This window comes from Dendrobates tinctorius, unplaced genomic scaffold, assembly GCF_039654945.1.
Source record: "Dendrobates tinctorius isolate UK_male_01 unplaced genomic scaffold, ASM3965494v1 ptg000054l, whole genome shotgun sequence".
Taxonomy (NCBI): Eukaryota; Metazoa; Chordata; class Amphibia; order Anura; family Dendrobatidae; genus Dendrobates; species Dendrobates tinctorius.
Window position 1 is genome coordinate 15,278,744 of NW_027361722.1, and position 22,757 is coordinate 15,301,500.

The 22,757-nt window shown below is 43.7% G+C and overlaps 1 protein-coding gene across 3 annotated transcripts in view; it reads left to right on the forward strand.

The window, feature by feature from the left end:
* Positions 1 to 2,352: 2,352 nt before the first annotated feature.
* Positions 2,353 to 22,757, forward strand: part of ILDR1 (immunoglobulin like domain containing receptor 1) — a 51,341-nt gene continuing 30,936 nt past the window's right edge. Inside the window, exons 1-3 of one of the 3 annotated variants that reach the window (XM_073577138.1) lie at positions 2,353 to 2,457; positions 21,012 to 21,182; positions 21,250 to 21,399. In XM_073577138.1, the coding sequence (XP_073433239.1) occupies positions 2,427 to 2,457; positions 21,012 to 21,182; positions 21,250 to 21,399 (352 nt within the window). In that variant the 5' untranslated portion in view covers positions 2,353 to 2,426. Of the gene's footprint in view, positions 2,458 to 2,490; positions 2,670 to 3,822; positions 4,073 to 21,011; positions 21,183 to 21,249; positions 21,400 to 22,757 lie in introns of those variants that run through there. The other 2 variants (XM_073577137.1, XM_073577136.1) reach the window with 2 other exon arrangements.

Sequence of the window (22,757 nt, forward strand, 5' to 3'; positions counted from 1 at the left end):
ATTGTATGGATGACTGTGGTGTCCATAATACGGTATGGAGGACCATGTGGGGCCCATAATACTGTATGGAGGACCATGTGGTGTCCATAACACTGTATGGAGGACTATGAGGTGCCTATAATACTGTATGGAGGACTATGAGGTGCCTATAATACTGTATGGAGGACTATGAGGTGCCTATATTACTGTATGGAGGACTATGCTGTGCCCATAATATTGTATGGATGACTGTGGTGTCCATAATACGGTATGGAGGACCATGTGGCGCCCATAATACTGTATGGAGGACTATGAGGTGTCCATAATACTGTATGGAGGACTATGAAGTGCCTATAATACTGTATGGAGGACTATGTGGGGCCATAATACTGTATGGAGGACTATGAGGTGCCCATAATACTGTATGGAGGACTATGAGGTGCCTATAATACGGTATGGAGGACCATGTGGCGCCCATAATACTGTATGGAGGACTATGAGGTACTTATAATACTGTATGGAGGACTATGAGGTGCCTATAATACCGTATGGAGGACTATGTGGGGCCCATAATACCGTATGGAGGACTATGAGGTGCCCATAATACCGTATAGAGGACTATGTGGGGCCCATAATACTGTATGGAGGACTATGAGGTGCCTATAATACTGTATGGAGGACTATGAGGTGCCCATAATACTGTATGGAGGACTATGAGGTGCCCATAATACTGTATGGAGGACTATGAGGTGCTTATAATACTGTATGGAGGACTATGAGGTGCCTATAATTCTGTATGGAGGACTATGTGGGGCCCATAATACCGTATGGAGGACTATGTGGGGCCCATAATACCGTATGGAGGACTATGTGGGGCCCATAATACCGTATGGAGGACTATGAGGTGCCCATAATACCGTATGGAGGACTATGTGGGGCCCATAATACCGTATGGAGGACTATGAGGTGCCCATAATACCATATAGAGGACTATGTGGGGCCCATAATACCGTATGGAGGACTATGAGGTGCCCATAATACCGTATAGAGGACTATGTGGGGCCCATAATACTGTATGGAGGACTATGAGGTGCCTATAATACTGTATAGAGGACTATGAGGTTCCCATAATACTGTATGGAGGACTATGAGGTTCCCATAATACTGTATGTAGGACTATGAGGTTCCCATAATACTGTATGGAGGACTATGAGGAGCCTATAATACTGTATGGAGGACTATGTGGGGACCATAATACTGTATGGAGGACTATGAGGTGCCTATAATACTGTATGGAGGACTATGAGGTGCCTATAATACTGTCTGGAGGACTATGTGGGGCCTATGATACTGTATGGAGGACTATGAGGTGCCTATAATACTGTATGGAGGACTATGTGGGGCCCATAATACTGTATGGAGGACTATGAGGGGCCTATAACACTGTATGGAGGACTATGAGGTGCCTATAATACTGTATGGAGGACTATGTGGGGCCTATAATACTGTATGGAGGACTATGAGGTGCCTATAATACTGTATGGAGGACTATGTGGGGCCCATAATACTGTATGGAGGACGATGAGGGGCCTATAATACTGTATGGAGGACTATGTGGGGCCTATAATACTGTATGGAGGACTATGAGGGGCCTATAATACTGTATGGAGGACTATGTGGGGCCTATAATACTGTATGGAGGACTATGAGGTGCCTATAATACTGTATGGAGGACTATGTGGGGCCTATAATACTGTATGGAGGACTATGAGGTGCCTATAATACTGTATGGAGGACTATGTGGGGCCTATAATACTGTATGGAGGACCATACTGTCCAATCTAATGCTGGTTTCACATTAGCGTTCTTGTGCGCAGCGTTTGCGGCGCATCCATGCGCATGCGTCATGCGCCCCTATCTTTAACATGGGGGGGGGCGCATGGTCTTGCGTTTGCACGCGTTTTCGCGCGCATGACTTTTTTTTGTTGTGTGCACCTTTGCACTCAGACTCAACATGTTGCTTTTTGGTTGCAACGAAATTTGTCAAAAAAACGCATTACAGTCTAAGGAGATGCGCACGCCTGCGTTTTCGTGAACATGTGTTTTTGTCGTAAAAAAGCGTACAAAGAACGAATGCGCCTAGAAAATGCAAACGCATGATGCGCTGTGCACAAAAACCCTAATGTGAAAGCAGCCTGGAGAAGCCTGCAGTCACTGTGCACTACAGGTCACTGGTGTAATGAGTGACAGTGCACTCGTCCCACAGTTCTCTGCTGTGCAGCATGAATTGTGCCGTCACTGAGACTCCTTCCTCTGGGGCCCACACTGCAGAGGACACAGTGGCTGACCAGGGGGCGTAGCTGCAATGCTCTGCGTAGCTGCAATGCTCTGCATAGCTAGAAAGCCCAGTCAGCCAGAGAGTCCTGTGCGATGCTCTGCAGGGTCCGATGCTCTGCTGCACACGGCAGGTTGGAGAAGGTGAGGCGGGGCCGGGGCGGTGTCTCCTCCGCCTGTGGCTGGGGGAGGGGAGCAGGTTTCTGGCTGGGGCTGGAAGTTTCACTCTCTGGTGATGGAGGTGGCGGGCGGCTCCGCTCCGGCCCGTGTGGAGCGATAATCCCCGGGGAGGGAGGACTACAAGTCGCAGGAAGCCATGCCGCTGCGGCTGTTGCTGTGCTGCTGCCTGTACACAGGTGAGTGCCGGGGCTGGAGGTGAAGGGTCGCGCTGCGTCACCTCCTCAGCGGGGGTCCTAGCGCCGGGCGCGCTCTGCGCATGCTCAGATCCACCTGGGACAGGTGCACGGGGGCTGCAGGTGCAGGGCGCTACCATTCTACATATGGGGGGGGTCTGATGTCTTTGCCTTTCAATCACCATTTGTATAAAAAGTATCAAGAAATGGCAAACTTCCCCCAGGTGACCTTGAGTACCACGCTGGTTGTTTTTCCTCGCGGTCGTCGTATTCAGTGGCAGTGCGATACCGCGTGTTGTTTGCGCCATTATTAACCTGTGGTGCAGGTATGTCATGGGTTAAAATATAAAAAAACCTAAAACATGAGAAAATGAGTCCTGTGACTCTGGTTGCCCCCGGCAGGCTCCGTGTGGTGGTTTTGTCGCCTCAGATTACAGGACGCGCCACGTACCGGTGGTACTGAAGACACCATCTGTGCCCGGCGGAACGTTCACCCGGAAGATTTCAGCACTGAGGCCGGGGTCACGCTCGGCGCACCAATACCGTCACTCGGGACCGGAGGGCTCAGCTGCGTAGAAATACAGGTCCAAGTGCCGGATATTGATGCTCGAGTTCCTCGCATCACACTCGTGTGACTCCGGCCTTATTGGGTGACATTGTCCACAAAAATCCACATTCAGAAGGTATTTTTCTGACCCCCGCGCACTTCCGGATTGGGAGGTGAGTGACGCCGATGAGGTCGAGTCTACACTCGTTCTTCTCAGACGGCCACGATTGTCTGGTACTTGTAGGTACGGCGTCGTCAGCACCAATCACCATCTGAAGTGAAGTGAGCGGCGCTGCGCAAACCCTTTATCACGGGCAGGTTTTGCTGTGGAAGCATTGACTTTGGCAAGAATTTTTTTTTAAACTGAAAAATCCACTAAAAAAAAAAAAAAACCTTCAAAAACTCATTTTTTTTGTCTAGTGTCAGTGGGCAACACGGAGAGGTCACGTAGATCCCACCGCTGCCGCCAGGTCTCGGGACGCCACTCCGCTGCCTCCAATAAGGACAATTACTGAATTGACTGATGAGTGACTAACGAGGCCGCGGCTGCTTCCACTACGAGGCTGATTATTGGGAAAGCCACAGGGATTTATACACATCCGATTCCAGCTCGTGGAATATACATACAAACACACACATGCCCCGGTGCGGTCACTGCCAGCTCCACAATAACAAAAGGAACCACTACTAGCTGCCACCACTCATCATTTATACAGACCGATTGGACACCCGTAACTTATGGATGCAGGGGTGCGGTTTACAGAGCAAAAGGAACAGAGCGATATATTTTGGACTAGAAGACGCACCCCAAATTTTGGGGTGGAAAATAGGGGGGGGGAAGAAAAGATTTTTATAAGAGGTGAGTCCGTCTAAGGCTGTGTGCCCACGTTGCGTTCTTTTAAGTGTTTCCGCCGCAGCAGAAACGCTTAAAAAAAAAAACACTAACAAAACGCCTCCCATGCAATCCTATGGGATTCCGCAGTTGCTGTGCCCATGCTGCAAATTCTTCCATTGCGGAATCGCATAGCGGTAAAATCCGCAGCATGTCCATTAATTTTGCGGAATGGCGGCGATTCCAACGCCATAGGATTGCATTGAAATGCTCACTTTACGCATGTGGCTCTGCCCACCATGTGTAAAGTGAGCGCTTCATGTGCGGTTGGTACCCAGGGTCTGGAGGAGAGGAGACTGTCCTCTATGCCCTGGGTACCATATTCCTGTAAAAAATAGAATTAAAATAAAAAATAGGGATATACTTTCCCTCCGTCGGCTCCTGGAATCGCCCTGAGCGGCGCTGCCAGCAACTTCCGCGTGACCGCTACGTCATCAGAGGTCATTCGCGCAATGCATCCCTGGTAACGGAACTTGCTGGCAGCGCCTCTGAGGGCCGGGAGGACTCCGGGGGCCGACAGGGTAAGTATATCCCTATTTTTTTTCATTATTTTTAACATTATTTTACTATTGATGCTGCATAGGCAGTATCAATAGTTAAAAGTTGGTCACACTTGTCAAGCGCTATGCTTGTGTGTGACCAACCTGTCAATCACTTTTCCAAGCGATGCTTCAAATCACTTGGAACAGCGCTAGCATTCTGCAAGCTAAAAACGCTAGTGTTTTGTGGGAAAATGCATGCGAATTCTGCGTGTGTTTTACCCGCAGCGGGGAGTTGTGGAAATGCTGTGGACAATTCAGCAGCATTTCTGCAACGTGGGCACATAGCCTTACAGTCCGAATTTAAGGTATCTTACATGGGGGCTGGCAGCGGTAGAGTGGTGTCGCAGGAGGTGTGGTCCCTTAGGAAGCACGCGGTGACAGAAGGGCAATGTTGCGGCCCCTTGACGGGCCCCTTGACTCAACCTCTGCAACCCCCCCGGTAAGCCTGTATTCAGACTATGACGCACCCCCATTTTCCTCCAAAAAATTTTTTTGGGAAAAAGTGTCTTATAGGTCGAAAAATACGGTAAATGTTATATATTTAATCCGGAAAGATAGGTAGTGTTTATAAAAAAAAAAAAAAATATGTATATACAAAGATGATACAAAATGGGAACAAAACAATACGATCTATACAGTCACATGAAATAAAAGGGCTAAAATAAGAAAATGACTAAACTTGATGTCATAGAAGGAGCTTAGCAGAGGGAGGTACTCCTTTAGGAAAACGGACAGAACCCACATCAAGTTGAACCTTCCTGGACTGACAAATGACAGAAACAAACTGATTATTTATTTTTTTTGTAGATCAAGGTTTACCCCACATACCTCCCATTGGGGAGCTCGTATGGGGGGCTGGTTTTGGGATGTGTTACGTCTTTTAGAAGGTTGAGATCCCTAACTTTCAGGATGCCTTCACTCGTGGAGGTCCCAGGTGGGAGATATCGATGTCATGTTTCCTATCACAATTTTACATTTCTATAGAGATGAAACATGGCATGGATAGCATCATCCATCTGACGATATTAAGTTCGATGTGTTCAGCTGGCCTTGCGGTGATGTGAGTGAATGCGTTATGTCAGTCCCTTCACTACAATGCTGAAAATAATCTCCTGTAAATATATTTTCAATGCAAACCCTAAGGCCGGGGTCACACTGGCGAGGAATACGGGAGAGTGAGAGGCGTTAAAAGCACGCATTAGACACGGACCAATGATTCTCTATGGGGTCCCTCGCACCAGCCGTATATTTCTCCTCTGTATCCTCCGCTCCGTGCCACTCGCAGCATGCTGCGATTGTCAGCGTACTACGCCCGTAATACGCCAATGCAAGTCTATGGGTGCGCAAAAAATACGGATTACACACGGACCACACGTGTGACCTGCGAGCAATACGCACCAGGTGTCTTTTAGCAAAGCCGGCAATTCAGTGCACTATACAGTAAACTCACACTGACAGGTTTAATAAAGAAATGAAAGAATAGATATATACACATAGAATACACATTATATATATATTATATGCATTCTATGTGTCTATATCTATTCTTTCATTTCTTTATTAAAACTGTCATAGGGCTCCGTTATATGTCCATTTTGCAAGCCTGCGAGAAAATCTCACCATACGGATGCCATACGGATTACATACGGATGCTGACATGCGCAAAATACGCGACCACACCTTGATTACGGATGACATACGGAGCACTGTTTAGGGGTCTGTCATCCGTATTACGCATGTAAAATACTGACCGTATTTTGCGCAGGTTAGTGTGACTCCAGCCTAATATTCATCACTGACCACTGGCTCCAGAGAGTTTGAGGTTCCTTTTGAACAGAGGAAGCCCCTGTACTTCTCCACCTCTGAGTATACCTGACTCCTAGGCTTGTTGGCTGGTTCTCATCAGATTCTCCTGTGGTAATTACCTGTTAACGGCAGGAGGTCCTATGTCAATGGTGTGTCAGCTCTTTCTCATTTCCCCAGTTATAATTAATCCCATATGGTCAATGTGAGGGTGATGTGTCCCCTCTTTGGAGATGTTTTTATGGATTTTTCTCTGTCTAGTCTCCCCAAAGCACCCCCCCCCCCCACACACACACACACTTTTATTTTCTCTTTTTTTTTATGCTACCTTCAACATTGTGGATGGTTTTTGTTGTTTTTCAAAATACTTTGAGCTGTTTCATTAATTGCAACTTTTTAGAAACCAACCCTTGGTTTATAAAATTTGTATACCTCAATTTTTTGAGAAAATGTTGCAACTTTATAAGCAGAACCTTGACTTTTTGCACTGACTGTTACAGACAAAAATAAAAAGCACTTTTGATTTTTGCCCCCAAAAATAACTTTTTCAGATCAAAATCTGCTCCAAAATCCACTGCAAAGAAATGTGTAATCCTAGAGGTTAGGCCGGGGTCAAACTTGCGTGAGAAGTGAGAAAAACTCGTATCAATACCCGACACTGCCGCCGGCATCGGGTCTGAGCCCGGCCTTACATCCACTCGCAGTGGGGGGAAATAGTAGAAGATTTTGCAGTAAGTTCTTAAGCAGAACCCACAGGTTTTGTTGTGGATTTTGCCCAGGGGTGAAATCCGCCCTTAAAATCCTCTGAAATGACTGCTTCGCTGTATCCGCATGTCACAGATATTTTTTGTGGCTGTATTTTGCTGCCTCTGTAAAGCTGGCCGGGAAATTCTCCCAACGTTTCTGCCTTAAGAACTTATTCTCCTCTGCCGCCAGCTTGTTCTAGTGATCGGTCGGGGTCACAAACATCAAACTTTCCGCTAATCAGACTGACATGTATTTAGGTCACCGGTTTCTATAGACTGGCTGCAACTGTAACAAATCTGCAGCTGTGTGATATTCTGGGTCTAGACAGGTGTTTGTTTGTTTTTTGTTTGTTTTTTTTATTTTGCCTCTGGGTGTCAATAGGAATGTTTCCATTCATTGACAGCAAGCAGACAACAACAAACTAGTGGAAAATGTGCACCTAAAGAGAAGATGCTGGACTTTCAGCAGTGGGCATGCTGGACTTTGTAGTGCCACCACACCCCTCTGTTGGGTGTGTAAAGAGACGGATACTCTGTCCCAGAGGTGGTGCACACAGCTCACTTTCAGACAGGAACAAGTTGTTTTCCTCTGGATTTCCCCATGAATGAGGCTTTCATCCACCGCATTACATCACGGAACGGGCGACGCTACAAGCGCTGTGAGCAGAGGAGAGGGAAACGACGTGTATGGCCTCAATACAGGGTCTGGGAAAGCTGGAACTGCCGCCGTATCGTCACCCAGCTTGCTAAGAAATGGTTGTATGGAAATCAGTATAACTTTACAGACGAGGATGGCTGCCGTTCAGGAGTTGTGGAAAGCTTGGTGACCGCATTAAAGGGCGTCTCACATACATGTGAACATGGCCTGTTCACCTGTATAATTTTTCATGCTTTACGTTTTTCATGCCAAAAAAAAAAAGACTAAAGCTAAGTTCACACTAGGCTTTTTTGGTACGATTTAGTTCTGCAGGTTTTGCTTGTTTTTCTTGCTTTTTTTTTTTTTTTTTTGCATACTTTTTGTCATGCTACATTTGTCTCTTGTGCATGGTGATAAAGTTTAGTGACAAAAAAAATCATTCTATTTCATAAGGTTTTGCCACGAAAAACACTGCAAAACATGTTAGCTGCTTTTTTTTCACCACCCATTACATTCAGTGGGTGAAAACTGCTTAAAAAAACACTGAAAAGTGACATACTGCATTCTGCAACAACCAAACAAAGCACAAAATAGGACAAAAAAAAAAGCGTGTGCATGAGACTTCTGAAATTGCAGACTTTGCTGGTACTGTAAAACACAGCTGAAAATTTGCATGCAAAAACCCCACGTGTGAACATAGCCTTAGACTGGAAAACCGCAGCTGAAATTCAGCGCGTCGGTGCATTATTCCTCTGCTTAAGCTTCTTCAATCTCAATGGATTTTCTAAAAATTGCACTACAGGTTAATAATAAAAACTAAGAATAAAAAAAACCTTGTGAATACGATTTTAGACATTTTTAATTCTTTTTGCGGATACTTTACAGCGCATAATAAGCGTTGTGTTAGCGAACCCCTAGGGTTTTATCTTTTTTATTTTTCTTTAAAAATGCAGTATAATTTGTAGTGTTTTTTATTGGGTGGGGGGGGGCAGCATGTTTTCCTGTTTTCAGTCATTACTGAGGGTTAATTATGTAGCAGTAGCTCGCGTTTCCTTATACCGTAAATGCTGCATTTTATTTTCTGCAGGTGTCCGCACCAAAATGCGCAATATCAGACTTCTCTGGTTGTGGTTTTGCTCTGTTTTCCCCTTTATTTGGTGCATATTTTTGTGCAATTTTGAGGCTATGTGCATTTCCGCAACTCCCCGCCGCTGGTAAAACACATGCGGAATTTGCATGCGTTTTCCCGAAAAACACAAGCTTTTTGCAAGCATTTGAAGCATCGCTTGGAAAGGTGATTGACAGGTTGGTGACACACAAGCATAGCGCTTGACAAGTGTGACCAACTTTTTACTATTGATGCTGCCTGCGCAGCATCAAGAGTAAAAGAATAAAAAAAAAAAAAAAAAAAAAAATATGGATATACTCCCCTCCTGGCGATCCCGGTTCTCAGCGGCGCTGTGATAAGTTCCGTGCGTGCTTTGCGAGAATGACCTTTGTGACGTCGCGGACATCATCAGAGGTCATTCTCGCAAAGCACGCCTGGGAACGGAACTTGCCGGCAGCGCCGCTGGGGACTCCAGGGGCCGACAGAAGGTAAGTATATCATTATTTTTTACAGGGATATGGTACCCAGGGCATGGAGTCTCCTCTCCTCCAGACTCTGGGTACCATCCGCACATGAAGCGCTCACTTTACACATGGTGGGCAGAGCCACATGCGTAAAGTGAGCGTTTCAGTGCAATCCTATGGCGACGGAATCGCCGCGATTCTGCAAAATTAATGGACAAGCTGCGATTCTGCAGCGGAAAAACCCGCAGCATTGGCACAGCAACTGCGGAATCCCATAGGATTGCATGGGGATGCGTTTTGTTAGCGATTTTTAAGCGTTTCCACAGCGGCAGAAACGCTTAAACGCAATGTGGGCACACAGCCTTAGGGTGTGTGCCCACGCTGCGGATTCTGCTGCGGTTCCGCAGCGGATTTGGCCGCTGCGGATCCGCAGCAGTTTTTGCTGCGGTGTACAGTACCATAATATCCTATGGATATTAAACCGCAGTGCAGACGGTGCAGATTTTTCTGCGCGGTTTCTCAACCGAAGAAAGAATTGACATGTCAATTCTTTCTGCGGATTCCGCTGATGTTTGCCATCTGCTCCATTATGCCGCAGGTCTTTTGACCTGCAGATTTACCTGCGGATTTTACAAAATCCACACACCCTTATTGTTTTTTTTTTTTTTGTTTTGTTTTTCTTGTGGATTTTCAAGGAGATTCTCCTCCAAAATTCACATCTCTCAAAATACTATTTTAACGACTTTCCTATTCTCCGGAGCTGCACACATCTAATATATTTTATTAACTTTTCAGCAAGTAAAATCCTCGTAAAAAAAAAATCCTTTTGACTTTTCATGTTGGGCGGGGGGGGGGGGGGGAAGGAATGGCTTGAAAATGCCATAAAACAAACAGGAAAAAAAAATGCATTAAAATTATGTTTTTTTTTTTTTTTTTATAAGCCAGAAGATGGGTGAAAGAAAGTTAAAAACAAGTGAGAGGAATGAAGAGTGAAAATAGTCTCAAGTTCTTTGCTGCAGCAAAGAGGATGGGAAAGTATGAGCTTTGCCGTTTTTGGGTCCTGGCGGCCATCTTTGTTTTTATGGCGGTAACAAGGTGTCGAGGATGTTACCCATCACAAAACAGCCTTCTCTGTAGGGACATGGGGGGGGTCTGGTGTAGTCGCCCACATGGCGTAGTGCTTGTTTTTGGGCAACATCTTGCACGTATTTGGTCAGTGATGGGTGAACGCCATGGGTAGGTGATATGGCGAGCTCTTTGTTACTGCTGGTGGCCTACTCATGTCTTGTTTATACCGCCTGCAGCAGTCCTGCTGACATACTTCTTTAATGACCTGTTAACCTAATGACTGGATCAACCTGAAGGAGGGTGAATCATGGCCGTGCCCTGAGGGATTTAATGATCGTGACTGTAATGGCGACGCGTGGACTTTACATCCACAGTGATAACAAATGACGCCTTGTCAGACAGGAAGTTATATTTAATGATGGGGAAAATATACAGGTCCACCACATGATTAGACTCTATAACATGTGACTGAGAATCACACCGGCAGCCATGTTTGAAAGGTGGCACTGGCCAGCTAGTGGGTTACCCGTGGCAACCAGTCAGGCTCTGTCTATATTTTACTTCACAAAATGGCTGCCGATCTTTAGCTGGTTGCTATGCCAGCCATACCGTCATGTGCTATGGATACACCGTATATACCACCCACCCGTGGTATGAATATTCTATAAAACACGGCACAAAATTTATACAGTCATGGCCGAAAGTTTTGGCACCCTTGAAACCGTTCCAGAAAATGATTGCAATTACACGTTTGGTTATACACAGGTTTATTTCCTTTTTGTGTATTGGAACAACTCACAAAAAAGTCAAATTGGACGTAATTTCACACAAAACCCTCAAAATGGGCCGGACAAAAATTTTGGCACCCTCAACGTAATCTTTGGTTGTACTCCCTTTGGAATAAATAACTGCAATTAATCACTTCCTATAACCATCCACAAGCTTCTTCTCTCAGCTGGAATTTTGGACCACCCTTCATTTGCAAACTGCTCCTGGTCTCTCTTATTTGAAGGCACCTTCTCCCAACAACAATTTTAAGATCTCTCCACATGTGATCAATGGTATTTAGATCTGGACTCATTTCTGCCACTTCAGAACTCTCCAGAACTTTGTTTCCATGAATTTCTGGTGTTTATTGAAGTATGTTTGGGGTCATTGTCCTTCTGGAAGACACGTTCCTTGGATACAAATTCACCTTTCTGACACTGGACACTACATTGTGACCCAAAATCCTTTGGTAATCTTCAGATTTCATGATGCTTTGCACACAGTCAACGCATCCAGTGCCTGAGGCAGAACAATACCAAAAAAAATCTTTGAACCTCCACCATATTTGATTGTAGGTACTGTTATTTTTTTTTTGTAGATCTTATTCTATTTTTGTTAACAGTTGAATGATGTGCTTTACTAAAAAGCTATATCTTTGTCTCTTCTGTCCACAAGACACTTTCCCAGGAGGATTTTGGCTTAAGGCCCCGTCACGTGATTTTGTGACGCCACAGCGATCTCGCCAGCGAGATCGCTGTGTGTGACGGGGATCAACGACCGCCCCCCCTCCGCCGGGTATTGCTAATCGTGCTCGATCGGCCTGGGCCATTTTTTTGATCGCTGGCCAGCACGCATGCCTGCGTGTGGCTGCGAGAGACCAGCGATCAGGGACGCTGGTTTTTAATGTAAATATCGGGTATCCAGGAGCCGCTGCTCCTGGATTCCCGCTGTTTACCTTGGAAACCAGCATGTACGCTGGTTTCAAAGGTAAACAGCGGGTATCCAAGAGCCGTGGCTCCTGGATACCCGATATTTCTGCAGTTCAGGTTACATTTCTTTGGATCTTGATTGAGGCTGGTTATCCTCCATCCGGACTATCCTGTGTTGCAGCCTTTCATCAATTTTTTCTCTGTCGTCCTTGGAGATTAGCTACACTGACTTGGGTTGTAAACTTCTTGATTATGTTGCTCACCGTGGGCATAGGAACATCCAGATCTCTGGAGATGGACTTGTAACCTTGAGATTGTTGATAATTTTTCAACAATTTTGTTTTTCAAGTCCTCAAACAATTTTCTTCTCCCTTTTTCTATTCTCCATGCTTAGTGCTGAACACAGACACAATGCAAAGATTGAGTCAACCTCTCCCATTTTTATCTGGTTTCAGGTGTGATTTTCATATTGCCCACACCTGTTACTTGCCACAGGTGAGTTTGAATGAGCATCTCATGCTTAAAACAAACTTGTTTACCAAAAATTTTGGAAAGGTGGCAACAACTTTGTCTGGTGCATTTTCAGGGTTTAGTGTGAAATTATGTGCAATTTGCTTTTTTTTTTTTTTTCCTTTCCTTTTTGTGTTGCTCCAATACATTCAAATGAAATAAATGTGTATACCAAAACAAAACATGTGTAACTGCAATAGTTTTCTGGGAGAAAGCCTTGGCTGTATCTCTCTAGCTAATATGGGATGGGTTTGGTACTACTACCGCTCCGTTAAAGACACCTCTTGGGACTGAGATAAAACAACCCAAAAACTACATTGTTTAATAAAAATAAACATGACTGCATTTGTAGGATTCCTAATTATAGGACAATGTTCTGTTCCGGTATTTTTACTACAGTTTTTTTTTTTTTTCAGTAGCCAAACTCTAATTCTACGTTAAAATATGCGTCTTTTGTTCTGCCTTAATTGATCTCCATGGGGAAAAATGGAAAAGAAATTTTAAGGTATTTCTGCTACAAACTGGGAAAAAAAAAGCCTAATTAACCCATTAATGACATCCGCAAGCGGACTTAAGCAAGGCAGCCCCATACCCGGGAGATGATGGCTGTGTATTGCAGCCAGGTCCCTGCCCCGAACAATGGCAGGTGTCAGTAACTCCGTGACATGATCATGGGTCGCTGATGGGCTGTCATGACAGGTGGGGTCAGCTGATGACCCCCGTGACTGTCATTACAGAAATCCTTTGAAGCCCGGCCCGTGGCCGAGCTTCAAATGAGTTTGGTTTTTGCTATATGCAGCGATCGGACGATCACATCTTCAAGTCCCCTAAGGGGGCTAACAAGAACACTAAAAAGTATAAAAAAAAAAAAAAAAAAAGTTTAAATCATCTCCTTTCCTCCCATTGAAAATAAAGACACATGATGTTATCGCCGTGTTCAGAAAAGTCTGATCTATCAAAATATAAACACTGTAAACGGAAAAAATTAATAAACAGCAGAATTACATTGTTTTGGTCGCCGCAGATCCCCAAAAAATGCTGTAACAAGCTACCATATCTAAAAGTCACATCCACCCAAAATGGTACTTACAAAAACATTGTCTCGCCCCGCTAAAAATAAGCTGTCGCACAACTCTATCGACTGAAAAATTGAAAATGTTATGGGTCTTGAAAAATGGTGTCACAACTCCACAATTTTTTTTTTGGTAAGGTTGTTGGTTTGGTTTTTTTTTTTTTTTTTTTAACCACAAAAAAAAAAACAAAAAAAAAACTGGTCCTGTTTGGTATCACCGTAATCGTATAGATGAGGAGATTCACTTTGCATGGTTACTTCTATCTCAAAATATACGGCGTAAGGACAATTCCGCCCCGAAAAAAGGTCAGAATTGTTATTTTCACAATTTCACGGCACTTGAATTTTTATTTTTCTAGTTTTCCAGTACATTATATAATGAAATGAATGGTGTCACTGAAAAGTGCTACTTCCGCACCCGTCTAGGTATGTTAGCTCAGAGTTGTTTTTTTTTTTCATGGGGATTTTGGAGCGGATTCTGCTCTAAGATCTACCGTACGTGCAGAGTGGGCTTATTTATTTTATTTTTTCGCACAACTAAATTCTTGAGGCTTTTCTGTCTGACAAATTAATTACATTTTGACTACTAAAAGTGTGAAAAAGGGTGCAAAGAAGGCAGCAAACAGGTGTCGTAGATCTGTTTCAGAATCCATGGCAAAAAATTGACAACATAACTAAGATTGTATTACCATAGAAATGAGTCTGAGTCTTATTGGCCTCGTTCACACGGTCAGAATTTTACATCCGTATTTATAAACCAATACCAGGAGTGGAACAATCAGAGGAAAAGTCTAATAAAAGCCTGTCGCCTCTTCTGTATTTTATCACCCGCTCCTGGTTTCGACTTACACATACTGATGTAAAAATACTGAACGTGTGAACATGGCCTAAAAATCGTTCCTCAGTATCCAAACACTGGACAACCCTTTTATGGTACCAGATAGACACATAATAGAAGTACCAGATCCAGTAACAATTTTTTTTTTTTTTTAATGGGATTTGGATTAAACACCAGACACTAGAGAAGGGAAGGGGACAGATTTGGTTGTGTATTAAATGGAAATAACAGATCCATCATTACCAGCTTGTTGATGGTTTCCAGGTAGCAGTAGGGCTGTTGTAGCAGTTAATGGCGAGAAAAAATAAAAAGGCTATTGGATTTGATATTTCCTGACCAATCAGAGCGTCACTAGATGTTTCAAGGGGGAGGAAAAGGGATCCCTTTAAGAGACGCCATACAGAACAGGATGAGACTGGTCAGGGCCTGTACGTCGGGTGTATAGTGTGATCCTCGCCGCTGTGTGGATTTTGGCGACGGATTTGCGTTATTATCAGGAAGCCGTATCGTTATCGGGTAAAGCAAAGTTACTTAGCGCTATCTGCCCAGGATAAGCGGCTCCGGGATTATTACTGTATCACAATGAGAGCGAGCTGGAAATTGTATAAACTCCGAGGCCGGCACTGATGGACGACAGGTGTATACACTGCGTATAGCAGAGCTCAACCCGTCATTCAATCCTATGGTGCAATATCAGTAATATGAAAAGCGATATAACAGGGACCAGGGCTGTGGAGTCGGTAAGCCAAACCTGCCGCTCCGACTCCTCAATTTCCCTTACACCGACTCCGACTCTGACTCCGACTCCCACACATATTGCTTGTATTTAAGTGAAAAATGTATTGTAGTACAATGTGAACATCAGACATTTAATCATTTCTATGATCCAATAATCAGGATATTTAGATAGAACAGAATATCTATTTATTAGAATACAACTTTAGAACACAAAAAGCTGTAATAAATTGTAAATATGTAATACACTGTATACATGTATACAGTACAGACCAAAGTTTGGACACACCTTCTCATTCAAAGAGTTTTCTTTATTTTCATGACTATGAAAATTGTAGATTCACTCTGAAGGCATCAAAACTATGAATTAACACATGTGGAATTATATAATTAAAGTGTGAAACAACTGAAAATATGTCTTATATTCTAGGTTCTTCAAAGTAGCCACCTTTTGCTTTGTTTACTGCTTTGCACACTCTTGGCATTCTCTTGATGAGCTTCAAGAGGTAGTCACCGGAAATGGTCTTCCAACAGTCTTGAAGGAGTTCCCAGAGATGCTTAGCACTTGTTGGCCCTTTTGCCTTCACTCTGCGGTCCAGCTCACACCAAACCATCTCGATTGGGTTCAGGTCTGGTGACTGTGGAGGCCAGGTCATCTGGTGTAGACCCCATCACTCTCCTTCTTGGTCAGATAGCCCTTACACAGCCTGGAGGTGTGTTTGGGGGCATTGTCCTGTTGAAAAATAAATGATGGTCCAACTAAACACAAACCAGATGGAATAGCATGCCGCTGCAAGATGCTGTGGTAGCCATGCTGGTTCAGTATGCCTTCAATTTTGAATAAATCCCCAACAGTGTCACCAGCAAAGCCCCCCCACACCATCACACCTCCTCCTCCATGCTTCACGGTGGGGACCAGGCATGTAGAGTCCATCCGTTCACCTTTTCTGCGTCGCACATAGACACGGTGGTTGGAACCAAAGATCTCAAATTTGGACTCATCAGACCAAAGCACAGATTTCCACTGGTCTAATGTCCATTCCTTGTGTTCTTTAGCCCAAACAAGTCTCTTCTGCTTGTTGCCTGTCCTTAGCAATGGTTTCCTAGCAGCTATTTTACCATGAAGGCCTGCTGCACAAAGTCTCCTCTTAATAGTTGTTGTAGAGATGTGTCTGCTGCTAGAACTCTGTGTGGCATTGACCTGGTCTCTAATCTGAGCTGCTGTTAACCTGCGATTTCTGAGGCTGGTGACTCGGATGAACTTATCCTCCGCAGCAGAGGTGACTCTTGGTCTTCCTTTCCTGGGGCGGTCCTCATGTGAGCCAGTTTCTTTGTAGCGCTTGATGGTTTTTGCCAATGCACTTGGGGACACTTTCAAAGTTTTCCCAATTTTTCGAACTGACTGACCTTCATTTCCTAAAGTAATGATGGCCACTCGTTCTTCTTTACTCAGCTGCTTTTTTCTTGCCATAACACAAATTCTAACAGTCTATTCAGTAGGACTATCAGCTGTGTATCCACCAGACTTCTGCACAACACAACTGATGGTCCCTACCCCATTTATAAGGCAAGAAATCCCACTTATTAAACCTGACAGGGCACACCTGTGAAGTGAAAACCATTTCCGGTGACTACCTCTTGAAGCTCATCAAGAGAATGCCAAGAGTGTGCAAAGCCGTAATCAAAGCAAAAGGTGGCTACTTTGAAGAACCTAGAATATAAGACATATTTTCAGTTGTTTCCCACTTTTTTGTTTATATAATTCCACATGTGGTAATTCACACACACACACACACACACACACACACACACACACACACACACACACTATGACTTATCTCGGCTAAGATAAAGCCTAGATCCTCAGGCTACATTCACACTATGGGCGTAGCCAGGATCAAATCTGGGGGGGGGGGCAGAACCTCATACTGTTCTGCAGAATTTCATACTGCACACCTCAGCTGCTGCAGAACCTCATACTTCACACCCTTACACTTGAAAATAAAGCCTGCGCCTTAAGAAGATGTGATGATTGTAGTCTATTTATTCCAACTATCAGTTGATGTTGATGTGTTGCTGAAGGCGAGCAATGCCTGTCCTGGGCGTCCTTTTGGGCCGCTATGAAGTGTTCCTGACTGGCGCTAAAAATAAAGGAGTGTTAGTCTGTGTGCTACCCGGCTTTCATTCTTTTTGGTACAGATATCATATGGATATATAGATAGAGCAGATTTCTAATCTGCTTTTGCTATTGAAAACATTATCTATGAGCTCAAAACCCTTTCAGGTGATGCAGTTTTTTAAAAAGCTGATCGGCTTTTGCAACTGAAAAACGTATCCTCAAAAAACGCAGGAAAAACGCTGTGTGTGAATGTAGCCTTAGATCAGGAATATAACAGCCATTTATAGGACATTTCATAACTTTCCCAAATTCCTATGAAAAAATATTCAGCACATTCTGCATTGAACTACTGTACCCAATTTATTATATATTTTCGGAGTCGGTCCATTTTGTTCCGACTCCACAGCCCTGACAGGGACATATCATGGCCAGATAACCAGATATTCTGAAGTAGTGAATGTTCAGAAATAAGTTTCAAGGAAGAGCCCAAAATTTAACAATTTTTTTTTCTTTTTAATATTTGGATTGTAGATGACAAATACTAATGTATTTCATTAGTCACAGATCTGTATTGGATATTTAGGCCAGAAATGTCCACCTCCAATAGAAAGTTATTGCAATCTCATTATATGTCTCGTATCCTGTATTTGACCCAAGAGCTGCACTCACTATTCTGCTGCTGCAGTTAATGTGTGTACATACATTACATTACTGATCCTGAGTTACCTCCTGTATTATACACCAGAGCTGCACTCACTATTCTGCTGGTGCAGTCACTGTGTACATACATTACAATACTGATCCAGAGTTGCCTCCTGTATTATACTCCAGAGCTGCACTCACTATTCTGCTGCTGCAGTTAATGTGTGTACATACATTACATTACTGATCCTGAGTTACCTCCTGTATTATACACCACAGCTGCACTCACTATTCTGCTGGTGCAGTCACTGTGTACATACATTAATGATCCTGAGTTACATCCTGTATTATTCTCCAGAGCTGCACTCACTATTCTGCTGGGGCAGTCACTGTGTACATACATTACAATACTGATCCTGAGTACCTCCTGTATTATACTCCAGAGCTGCACTCACTATTCTGCTGGTGCAGTCACTGTGTACATTACATTACTGAACCTGAGTTACATCCTGTATTATACCCCAGAGCTGCACTCACTATTCTGCTGGTGCAGTCACTGTGTACATACATTACATTACTGATCCTGAGCTACATCCTGTATTATACCCCAGAGCTGCACTCACTATTCTGCTGGTGCAGTCACTGTGTACATACATTACATTACTGATCCTGAGTACCTCCTGTATTATACTCCAGAGCTGCACTCACTATTCTGCTGGTGCAGTCACTGTGTACATACATTACTGATCCTGAGTTACCTCCTGTATTAGACTCCAGAGCTGCACTCACTATTCTGCTGGTGCAGTCACTGTGTACATACATTACTGATCCTGAGTTACCTCCTGTATTAGACTCCAGAGCTGCACTCACTATTCTGCTGGTGCAGTCACTGTGTACATACATTACATTACTGATCCTGAGTCACATCCTGTATTATACTCCAGAGCTGCACTCACTATTCTGCTGGTGCAGTCACTGTGTACATACATTACTGATCCTGAGTTACCTCCTGTATTAGACTCCAGAGCTGCACTCACTATTCTGCTGGTGCAGTCACTGTGTACATACATTACATTACTGATCCTGAGTCACATCCTGTATTATACTCCAGAGCTGCACTCAGTATTCTGCTGGTGCAGTCACTGTGTACATACATTACATTACTGATCCTGAGTACCTCCTGTATTATACTCCAGAGCTGCACTCACTATTCTGCTGGTGCAGTCACTGTGTACATACATTACATTACTGATCCTGAGTACCTCCTGTATTATACTCCAGAGCTGCACTCACTATTCTGCTGGTGCAGTCACTGTGTACATTACATTACTGATCCTGAGTTACATCCTGTATTATACCCCAGAGCTGCACTCACTATTCTGCTGGTGCAGTCACTGTGTACATACATTACATTACTGATCCTGAGTACCTCCTGTATTATACTCCAGAGCTGCACTCACTATTCTGCTGCTGCAGTCTCTGTGTACATACATTACATTACTGATCCTGAGTTACATCCTGTATTATACTCCAGAGCTGCGCTCACTATTCTGCTGCTGCAGTCACTGTGTTTCTGTATGTACATGGTGGTTACAGCAGATAAACTCTTCCCTCCCCATTAGCCATGAACATTATTCCTGTAGTCCTTCTATTGGTGTTGCAGCACAGCAGGCTTAGGGTTACTTCTTTTCAGATAGTGTCCTTCCCCTTTAAATCCCGTTCAGTGTAAACATTGCCGGATTCATTAAGAAATACCCAGAGATAATCCTCCCACGTGCAGATCCCAGCCCAGCAGTGCGTCACCTCGCCTCTCCACACCGTGATGTCGTATAATTGGAGGTGTTCAATATGAAAAATTAAGTGTCACAACAATCGGGCGCTCGTGTAAAACTCGCACGACTGCATAAGGCAGATATGAGTAAGGTGCAGCGAGCTGCAGGTAACCCTGCAGGGTCAGACGTGCCTGCACTTACACGGCTCAGCCACCGGGGGTGCCGTTTATTTGGAATATGGGATAGTCCTTCTCTTGATACTGCAAGATCAAGCTAAAGTATTCATACCCTGTGAACTTTTACACATTTTGTTTGACATTACACCCAAAAACTTAAATCTATTGGGATTTTATGTGATACCAAAGTAGCAAGTATTTCTGATATGCAAAGGAAATGATACCTGATTTTCTAAATGTTTAAAAGCTATAAATCTGGAAATTGTGCCATGTATTTGAATGGGACAGAGCGAGCATGTGGAAGAAGGGTCTCTGGGAAGAGGAGACCAAAGCAGAACTTTTTTGGCTAAATGCAGAACGCTATGTGTGGTGCAAAATTAACACTGAAAACACCATCCCCACTGTCACTCATGGTGGTGGCAGCATAATGCTGTGCGGAGGTTTTTCTTCAGCAGGGGCAGGGAAGCTGATGTAGATGTGCAAAGCTCGGAGAGACACCCCAAAAGATTGAACTAGTAATAGCAGTGAAGGGTGGTTCTACAGTGTATTAACTCAGGGGGGCTGAATACAAATGTACGTCACAATTTTCAGATTTATAATTTTTGAAATTAGAGAACCCTGTATCTTTCCTTTTACATGTCACAAAAATACTTGCTACTTTGCGTTGATATCACATTATAAGTTTGTGGCTGGAACATGAAAAATTTTTTGGAAAAGTTCACGGGGTATGAAGACTTTTTCATGTCCCTGTATGCTAAGGTCAGCATAGGAACTGTAAACACGAAACGGCAGACTGTTTTTAACCAAGACCCCTGTTCAAGTTGGCCAAAAAAAAAACTTACATGGAAAGTCAACATACCCTTTAGACTTGTTTTTTTATGACCGCCAATGTAATTTGCCAATCGGCATCCCTTTATGATATGATGCGGGTGGAGTTAACCCCTTTGTGATTCCTGGCTCTGATTCTCTGTTTTCAGGATGCCTGTCTCTGCAGGTCACCGTCCAGGACACTGAGCGATATACAATGTTATTCTCCTCCATCATCCTGAAGTGCGATTACAGCACGTCCGCGCAGATCCAGGACGTGAGCGTCACCTGGCGATACAAGTCTTTCTGTAAAGACCCCATCTTCGAGTACTACTCCGCATGTAAGTCTCTTTCCCCAGCTGTCATAGTCCCAAATGGAAGGTTCTGATCATCTGTCTGTTCCCCCAGCGTATCAGGCGGCACTGAGCCTGAAGCAGGATCCGTCCAATGACTGCAACGACAACCAGCGGGAAGTGCGAATCGTCATCCAGAGACGGGGGCAAAATGAGCCCGTACTGGGCACCGACTACAGGCAGAGGAAGATCACCATACAGAACAGTGAGTATTGTACTTATATTCCTGTACATAGAGAGCAGTATTATAGTAGGTTTATTCTTGTACATAGGGGCAGTATTATAGTAGTTATATTCTTATACATAGGGGGCAGTATTATAGTAGTTAAATTCTTGTACATAGGGGCAGTATTATAGTAGTTATATTCTTGTACATAGGGGCAGTATTATAGTAGTTATATTCTTGTACATAGGGGCAGTACTACAGTAGTTATATTCTTGTAGATAGGAGCAGTATTATAGTAGTTATATTCTTGTACATAGGGGCAGTATTATAGTAGTTATATTCTTTATATTCTTGTACATAGGGGCAATATTACAGTAGTTATATTCTTGTAGATAGGGGCAGTATTATAGTAGTTATATTCTTGTACATAGGGGCAGTATTATAGTAGTTATATTCTTGTACATAGGGGGCAGTATTATAGTAGTTATATTCTTGTACATAGGGGCAGTATTATAGTAGTTATATTCTTGTACATAGGGGCAGTATTATAGTAGTTATATTCTTGTATATAGGAGCAGTATTATAGTAGTTATATTCTTGTACATAGGGGCAGTATTATAGTAGTTATATTCTTGTACATAGGGGTAGTATTATAGTAGTTATATTCTTGTACATAGGGGCAGTATTATAGTAGTTATATTCTTGTACATAGGGGTAGTATTACAGTAGTTATATTCTTGCACATAGGGGCAGTATTACAGTAGTTATATTCTTGCACATAGGGGCAGTATTATAGTAGTTATATTCTTGTACATTCTGGCAGTATTAGGCCTGTTTCACACTTCCGTTTTTGTGTCCGCCAAACGGATCCGTTTCTGTTTTTTTGACGGAAACTGATGCAAACGGATCCGTTTTTTTTAAAACGGATCCGTTTTTTTGACGGATCCGCGGTAACCGTAATGGAAGTCTATGGGACAAAAAAACGGATCCTGCAAAAAAATGGCGGATCCGTTTTTTTACGGAAAACAACGGATTTTGACGGATTTGAAAAAACGGAAGTGTGAAACAGGCCTAATAGTAGTTATATTCTTGTACATAGGGGCAGTATTATGGGGGTGCAGATTTTGTGGGCCCAGTTGTACAGCTTTTTTGCCTTGCACCTTGTTCTTGGCGGAGGATATTGATGAGACAGGTTTGGGATTCGCTGTCACCCCACAATTCATGTCGTACTCCGAGATATGAAAAAGCGGAAGCAATTTCCCAGGATTCCTTTGCCTGCTGAGTTTCGGGACGCTGTGTCCACACCTCAGAGAGTTGATGAGTTTGCACTTGTCATTTGGTGGAGAATTGGCGCTTTGATTCTCCGGCTGCTGCTTAACCCTTCCTATTCCGGGCAG